The sequence below is a fragment of the Lonchura striata genome, chromosome 1A, assembly GCF_050655825.1.
Source record: "Lonchura striata isolate lonStrDom1 chromosome 1A, ASM5065582v1, whole genome shotgun sequence".
Classification (NCBI taxonomy): Eukaryota; Metazoa; Chordata; class Aves; order Passeriformes; family Estrildidae; genus Lonchura; species Lonchura striata.
The window spans coordinates 23,334,472-23,343,231 of NC_140741.1; the positions used below are offsets into that span (position 1 = coordinate 23,334,472).

General features: G+C 41.6%; 1 protein-coding gene across 1 annotated transcript in view; it reads left to right on the forward strand.

Moving 5' to 3' along the window:
- Positions 1 to 2,162, forward strand: part of TXNRD1 (thioredoxin reductase 1) — a 36,264-nt gene extending 34,102 nt beyond the window's left edge. The window contains exon 15 of the mRNA XM_021536678.2: positions 471 to 2,162. Coding sequence (XP_021392353.2) covers positions 471 to 539 — 69 coding nt within the window. The 3' untranslated portion in view covers positions 540 to 2,162. The remainder of the gene's footprint in view (positions 1 to 470) is intronic.
- Positions 2,163 to 8,760: the final 6,598 nt, after the last annotated feature.

An 8,760-nucleotide genomic window follows, 5' to 3' on the forward strand; every position in this document is an offset into this window, starting at 1 on the left:
TACCTTCATCAGCAATCACTTCCACATTTCTATAATGTCTAGAAAGGCACAAAGGCAAAATTCTCTCCAAATGGCCAGGCCTTGAGTTAACTTCACTTTCACAAACAAAGAAGTTTTCTTTGAGCCATAAAGACACTTATTCATTAGGTGTACAGGAGTTTATTATTGCTGAGCTTGTTCCCACTGTAAAAGCTTAGGAGCATTAAGATGAGAGGTGGTATAAAGCCATGTGACTTCCTCAATTCTTTCTTTTCCACTGTAAAAGGAAGAACATAAGCTAAATGAAGAGAACAAAAGTTGTTTGTATGTGTTTGTGCTGTTTAATGGCAAGGATTTTAAATGTATGATTTTTATTGTTATTTTCTTACTTTAAGAAATGGCTGCTGTTTTAAGCATCATGGCCAAATTAATCTTGCAGGAAAAAAAATAATTTAGCCATGCTAAGAGTATTCTTTCTTCTTTGTCTCAAGGTATTCACCACCCTGTCCGTGACGAAGCGTTCTGGTGAAAGCATCGCTGTGAGTGGATGCTGAGGTTAAATTCCCCCATCCTTGCTATTGCCAGAGACTGACTTTCATCACAGTGTCTGACTCCTGCAGTTCTGAATAAAGGTTTTGGGAGGAGTCGCTCTTGGACACCTGCAGAAAAGTGTAGATCTTAACCTGGACCTTCCATCATCCTAAGGAGAAGAGCTCTGTGGGAGTTGGTCACTTGTGGTGCCTGGCTGGCAATTAGCAATGTGATGGGAATCTTGGCTGTCAAGTTGGTGATTAGCAGGGCATTTAATGAATGCCTCCATGAAGTCATAGCCTGAAGCCGGCATTGTCTGGTGGGCAGTGATGGAAGAACTGCTAGCACAGCTGGACAACAACTGTCTTGGTTTGGATTTATTCCCCTCTAGTTTCTTTCCTGAACATTCCCTTCTAGTTCTTTCCAGAACAAAGAACTTCCCAACTCAGAAAAATCCCCCCAAGTTCAGGTAGTTATATCAGATTAAATAGTTCCTGTGTTCTGGGTCATGACACAGCAAATGCAAGGTCTCCTCATGAGCATACACTTTACAGCTCACATGCCTATGGAGGGCAAGTTCTACATGTTTGATCATGAGGAAGAAAATAGCCCTGGAAAAAGGTTTAGTGCCACCTAAAATAACATATTTCTTGCCTTCCAAACTGGCTCTGTTGTGACTTTTTATTTAGAGAGCCTTATTTGTGAAAACATTCTTCTCAGTGAGAAAGGAAAATAATTTATTAAGGCCTTTTGATACAGAATGTTATTGTGCTTCTTCCCTGAAATCATGCATATAATGCAGATGTGATAATCTTAGCTCTCTCTGGGGCTAATGTGATTATTATGAATCTGATTTGGAGCTGACAGAATTCCAATGTTGAATGAATTGCCCTTCCAAGAACTCTGTGCAGCTTCATTACATTTGAGTAAATTTCTTTCTTTCCAGGTGAGCTGTTATAAGCTGCACTGTTTCAGGTCTAAACTGGCCACTTTGAACACAAAAGTATTGAGATTTCCTGGAGATTAGTGAGCCCTTAGAATAAAAAAAATTACACAACCAAACAACACCACCCCCCCAAAACAACCAACTAACCAAACCCTCCAGCCAAACTCCAAAAACCAGTAGTGAAAAATCTGTTGCATAGATTGGGTCTAAAATTCTACTTAGTTCCATGTGTGCTATGTTTTATATTTAATTAAGAAAACAATACTTTTAAAACAGAGGTTTCAGTGAGAATACCAGTTTCTTGAATATCCCTCCTGTGTTGGATAAGCTGTATGTTTACTTGTCAAGAAATGGCAAAAGTGGCTCTTTGTAATGGAGATGAATGTGTTTTTTGATCTGTTTTTCCATTTCCCTCTCTTATAGCAGAAAGGTTTGGATTACTTTTATTAAGTGGTTCTTGGGAGTTCAGTAGTGCAGCGTGAACAGGGGGTGAATTCCCCAGCCCTGTGGGCAGAATCCTCATGCCTAAATTCCTACCTGGTATCAAATTATTGTATTTCTACTGAAATTTCTAAAATAGTGTTGTAAATTATTTTTATAAACCCGTACATAACTGAAGGATTTTTAAACGTGTTTTGTATAGTATCTAGAATGGTCTATGATGGTACTTTTCTCACCAGTTTAATAAATAAATCGATTTGCACAAGCAGAAGCTCCTTGTGATGCCTCTTCCAAGCAGACGCCAGAGGACAGAAGGCGACTGTTTTTTCAAGGGCCAGAAGAGGGCACCGTGATAAACCCAGCTTGATTTGCCTTTGTCTCTTGCATTTTGAAGGTAGATATTTCATTTAAAAACAGGGTTTGAGGCTGTTTCATGTGCATTTGTTTTGCATGTTTAATATTTGAGAAGGACATACTTAAAAACACAAGATAGGAAATAAATCTTTCGCTATTTGCACCAGCTGCCATCCATGTAACTTATGAAAACCCAGGAGTGCAGTTTCCTGAGGTGCTGGGCCGTGTACCTGTTTGTATTTAAGCACTTGGATAGCAGCATTTTCAAGGAGGTATCTAAGAAAGTCAGGTCCTGGAGATCAGGATCCTTTATTTCCTGGAGGGAGTAAAGTGATATATGAGCTTGGCTTTGCAAGGCTGCTATTCTTATGGGTCATATCATCATTAATGATGCATGTTTTTACACTTATTGCTTACAATTCAGTAGGTGCTGGGTTTAATTACTTCTATTTTTACTTCAAATTTAAAATAGACTTTTTTGGTAGGGTTTTTTCTATTAAGTCTCCATAAGGAAGACATTTTCAGGTGTGTATTTATATCATCTGTGCACAATGACAGAGGGATATAATCTATTATCAAATAAGGATTTATTAAATGCCAAAGCTAAGTATTCAGTGTTTTTATCAAATTAAGCATACTTGGGGTACTGCATGCTTTGGAGACACATACTAGAAAATTGACTAAGCTAATCAATATTTATTTTCTGCTTGTATTTATTTGTAATTAACATTTTTGTATGCTCTTACATGAGGGTTAGAATCATCCTCAGATACTACAGATACAAACGTTGACAGGAAATTTCACAGATTTGAATAGGGAATTTAATAGAGTTTCACTGACAGCTACCAGAATTTTTTCTCTTTTTTTCCTTTTTTTCCTTTTTTTTTTTTTTAAGCTCCTCTTCTCCAACTGTTCATTCCTCTTTTACCTCTCTCCCCTTGGTGCGAGTTGTCTGAGCAATCCTAACTTTTCTGTAAGATTTGTATTCCAACTTGCATCCCACTTTCCCTCCTTCAAGGGCTGCTGCCTGCCCAGAGCCCCAGTGCAGGAGGCTCCCTGGCTGTGGAGCCGTAGGCTGGGCAGGACCTGTGTTGGACAAGGTGCATTTCCTGGAGATGCCATGGATTTTATGCTGGATGCCAGAGATTTCATGACAGGTTTGGTGTCTTCTTGTGAGTGTGGGATGACCTTGCACTTGTAAAGCCTGTTACTGATCCTGTCTCTGGCTGTGCCAGAAGGAACCAGATGCCTGAGTCTTTTACACAAGACTTGATAGGCAACTTTCAGGTCAAAATAGGGTATAAATGTTTGTGGTAACTGTCAGCCCTGCAGAGAGTGAAGTTTTGGAAGCCCTTTCTCTTTGATGACTGGCTTTTCTGATTGCTCAGTTGTCCTCGGTGTGGGATGGTGTGAGATTGTTCTTGCCAAGACCTGTTTGGCCTCCAGAGAGAAATTAAACCTGAAAAGTACAAAGAAAAAGCCTAGAAAGAAGGCACCAGGGGATCTGCCATGCCACTGGTCTCCCTTCTTCATGCACAAAATGGCAAAATGCTCCTGAAATATTTCCATCCTGGAGGCAACCATTTGTGCCTCCAGGATGTTTTGGTTTGGGGGCTGCTGGTGGAGGGGTGGGAATGCAACAAGGGCTTTGACATCCATCAAGGAGGGTGGGAAGGATTGCCAGTGTGGAAAGCCAAAAGGCACAATGCAGGTCATATGCTGTGATGGGTACCAGAAAGATTGGTGGTGGGGGGTATGGCTGAGAGTGCTCCAAAGATTCCATGAGTTTGGGAAATGCAGGAGGGCCTCTCCAGTGAGGGGCTGCCCTTCAGCCTGGCCCATCCCACAGGGTTTGTGGGAACCTGAAGATCTGAATGTTTGTTTTTCTTTTATTTGCCAAATGCTCCTGACCCACGTTCTGCAGAATTTGTCTTTACACATGTGATTTCTTTTTTATTCAATTGTCCTTTTCATGACTCTTTTCTAGAAGCTAGAAATCTTCCTAGTTACACATTTGTCTGACAGAGTTCTCCCAGAGCATTTTTGCATCTTAAAATCATGAAATAAGCTGGTGCCAAGTGGGGTGTATATCAGAACAGTGAGGGAAGGCTTTCCTTCCCCCTAGCAAACCTCTGTGACTGGCTTTGCTCAGCACCACCGGTGACTCCTGACATGCCCCATCAAGCTGGCTGACCATCAGGTGCCAACAAGGGATGCTTTTCTGCCAGGAAGGCCATGCTGTGGCCAGACTCCTTGAGTGTGCCCATTCCCTGCTGCAAGTGGCCATCATGAGCCCAAAGAACTATCTATCTCCTTCTCTAGACTGCAACAGAAGCCAGTTTAGGCACATAGTGACAAATCTGCAGCTAAACCCCAGATTCTTCTTTCCTCTGTATATACCTATCTCATCAAGTGATTCTTTCCATGAAAATAGGGTTTATCTTAGGTTAGGCACAGAGTAAATTGAGCTCTGCCTTTTCACTTGCTTTCAAAAATAAATGGTAACACATTTAGCCTGAAGATCTTCTTTCCCTCTTAACGTTATTGTAAATTGACCACCCACGATGAGAAGGGTGCCTATGCCATGTGGTGTGATGTGAGGTAGGCAAATGTGGTGACTTGCTTTTGGGTTTGACCCAGAGTAGCTTTTCACACTCTGGAGTTTCTGCACAATTACACATATCTATATGTATATACAGATACCTATATGTATGTACAGATATCTATATGAATACACATGAACTGTGGAATGGGGCAACTCAAGGTTTTCACAGCCAAATTCTTTGGGTGACACTTTGAGGGTGCTACATGGAAGGAGGGAAGATGCAGAGAGAGAAACTGCATGACATGAGTTGTATACACCAGTATACATGAAAAGAAAAGCTCATTACTTGTTTTATCTTCCTCTGGGCTGTGGGGAACCACAATGAAGCCACATGTGGAAGAGAGCATGGCAGGTCAGCACCATGGTGCCAGTGCAAGGGGGCATACAAAGAGACCACACCATCCTTAGTTATGTTTTTCTTGGCTCTGCAAGCACCATTTCTTCCTTACCTCTACAGCTGCTAAAAATAACCATGTTAAATTAATGGCTGACACTCGCAGTAAACTGTTAAAGTTGCACTGGTCATTCCAACATGGCATGCCAAAAGAGCTGCTTATTGCACATTTAAAGCTTATGTCCTCCAGGTTTCTTTTAGTGGCTGAAGTTGGACAGGTAATCCTGATTGTGGAGACATTTACTTTTTCTTGTAGTAGTGATTTCTTGGAGAAGGGTCAGCTACAATCCAGGGAAGGTAGACTGGTGCCCATGTCTGAGGTGAGTAGTCTCCCTGAGGGCTTCAACAAATATCCCTGTGGGATATTTCTGGAGGACATTTGACGAGCAGAACTTGTCCCAGGGCTGGGATGGGTGAAGGCAGTGTGTTGAGGCTATTTCTGCAGATCACCTCCCCTCTGAGCAGCTCTTACTGCAGGGCCAGAAGAGGAAGCAAAGCAGTGATGCTGCTAACCCCTTTGAATGTGTTATTTTAATAAGTATGACAGATAGGTACTGAGCCTATGCTTATTTCTCTGCTGTCTGACATACAATGTTAAAAGAAAAGAACAGAAAATGTATGGCAGCCACAGCTCAGTGCTCAGACAGTTCTTGGGCTCTTTTTAATGTCTGAGGCCAATTAAAGCACAGTTGTTAGGCTGGGACACTCACTGGGAAGTATGTTGGGGTGTGTACATGTGTGCCTTTCAATTTAGGAAGATAAAAATGAAAAATGTGTGTCGAAGCAAGAGTTAGATTCTTGACTAGGCTGGGGATGTGTACATGAGCCATCAGCTGTGTACACTGTGAAGTACCTTTGCAGGTGAAGTCATGGTGGAAATCAAAGCAGCCTGAAAATAAAACCGGTGGGGAAGTTGCCATAAAGCACCTCAAAGTAGTGCCTGATTTAGACATCCTGCCTCCTACAAATTAGACAGAAGAAAAGCAATGCACTCAGGAAATATGAGGTGCTACTGATTTTCTTAGAAAAAGAGGAATGGTACCAACACCTATTTAAATGTTGCAGAGCTTTAAGGCTCAGAGTTGATACATACTTACTTTTGCTTTAATCTGCTTGTCTTTCTTTTCCCTTTGTTTCTTTACCACTTTTTTGTTGTTTTAGACTTGTCTTATGGAGTTCTCTCAGCATGGCTTTAGCAGTCCTAAAGTCATAAAACTTGTGGGAAAGGCAAACAAGGAGCAAGGATATACCATTTCTCATCATAGAAGAGCTATGGCTGAAGCAGTCAAGGAGGACTGGGATCTTCTGCATTACACATAACTAAGTGCAAGTCACTGTCATGGTATGTTATAATCTAAAAATACACTTACGTTGAAAAAGAGGTTAATTGTATGCATAAAGAGTGGAGGTTAGTAAAATCTGACTGTAGTTTATGGTGGAGGATGCCCTTACACCCCCAAGTGGTGGAAGCTTGGGCAGGAATCCTACAGGAAATACCACTATATATTCATTATGGGTTTTCTTATATAACCTTTAGCTAATCATTTTTTAGTGAAGCGGTTAGACCTGCAGTTTGCATGAAGGTGTTTTGTCTCAATTTTGGAGTGGTTCTAGTACTGTGCAGATGTTGCAAGGTGTGTTCATACTGCTGATTGAAGAACATTCAGTTCACCTCCAGTGGTGCCGTGAGCTGAATCAATGCCTCTGGTATGCAAAAATTACATTATCCTGTCTTAGATATTTCAACTGAGAGAGTTGTTAATGCTGCTGCTGTGTGTGAATTCTCTCATGCATATCTTCTGTGGAGTCCCTCATGTGTCTGCCCTCGTTGATGACATCAAACCCTGTGGACACAGAGGAATTACCAAATTTGTTTCTGAAGGTGATTTGTACTGGAGACTGCAAGCTCAGTTACTTTCTGAGCTCACTGCTTACATAGTTCTCTGGAGAAAGGAGCTCTCCCCAGCTGGCCCTGTGTTCATCTATTTTTCACTTTGGTGGGTTTTCTTTTCAGACCTTCTCCACTTCTTTCCTGAAAGAGAATAAACCCACCAAAACAAACAAATATATTGAATTGGCTAAGAAAAAGAACATAGAAATCATTAATGAGGAGATGTGTTCTGCCCTCTTTTCTTCTCCTCTGGGATAATTGTCTGAGGTCTGAAATGGCTCACCAAGCAGCCAGATGAGCAGTAGAGGAAGTGATGGAAGGGGAGGACAGGAGAGTAGGGTCAGCTCTTTTGGTGACAGAACTCATTTAACACATCAGCTTGGCCCATCTCACCTCCAGCAAGGGCGCAATTCACTGCCTAATGCCTGTGGAGTGGAAATTTCTTCTTAAACTTGACTGGTGAATTTCCAGTAGCTCCCCAGATAATTTTAGTTTTAAGGAAGATTTACTGTCTTTCAGTTCACAGTGGTTTGCAAGCAAGCTATTAGACTTTCACACTACCACTCTTTGCAGCTCCAGGACAGTAGGCGTGAACTCTGTAGAGCCAGAATGATGGACCATGGCACAGGGGCTCAGTAGCTGGTTTGTTTAAAACTTCCACACAAATTTATTGTCTCCACAAGGCATAAATCTCTAAATCTGCACAGGTCTAAAATTAAACCAAACAGGAAATCTCTGCTGCTTGCAATTATGGTCCCATCTGTAATCAGTACGTTTATTGTAGAGCAAAGGTTCTCACTCTTGAGTTCTGTCTTCCCACCACTCAAGTTTTCTCACTGACTTAGAGTGAAGGAGGTGGTGGCCCTGTCCCACAGCTTCAAAGAGATTGTGGTGGTGTTCACAGCTGAGGCTGGCCATCTCTGTTCTGGGGCACCAGGCTCCAGGGCGGGCAGCAACACAACAGCAACTCTGTCACTATAGAAGTTCTGGGAGCATTGCAGATTGGTGGATAGTTGTTGGAAATGTCAACAGTTTACTTGTGACTTCTTCTCATACTCATTGTTAAACCCTAAATTCCACAGGCACAGTCTTTTGGTAGCATTTGGCCCTTTTCTTGCAGTGGGTGGAAGTGAAAAGATTCATGGATTAGTGCTCAGGGGGATAGACACAGAGTAAGATGCCCTTGAAGATCTTTGTTGTTACATTTAAAATAAAATTCTATCTGAACTTTACATGATGTGGGAGTTTAGCACAGAGAACCAGCTTTATCTGCCTCATCCATGCTCGTTCCTAATCACCAAACATGATAGCAAATACTCAGTGTCATTTAGTAGAATGTCATACTAAGAGTCTGAAATTTGCTTCTGCAAAACTGTTTTTTTCCCCCAATGGTACCAGTGGTATAAAACTTACACACAGAGGGGAGAGGATTTCTCTCACACTGAGCTGAGTCAGAAATTGAATCAATTTATATGACACCCATAATGCACATTTTTGTATTACTTTGGTTACAATTGCAGTGTCAGCCAAGACCAAAGCTGTCTTGGCATACAATAGCACCAGAAGCAGTCCAAATTTCTGGGTCATCCTGTGCTTTCTGCATAATTTGGAAACTGCAG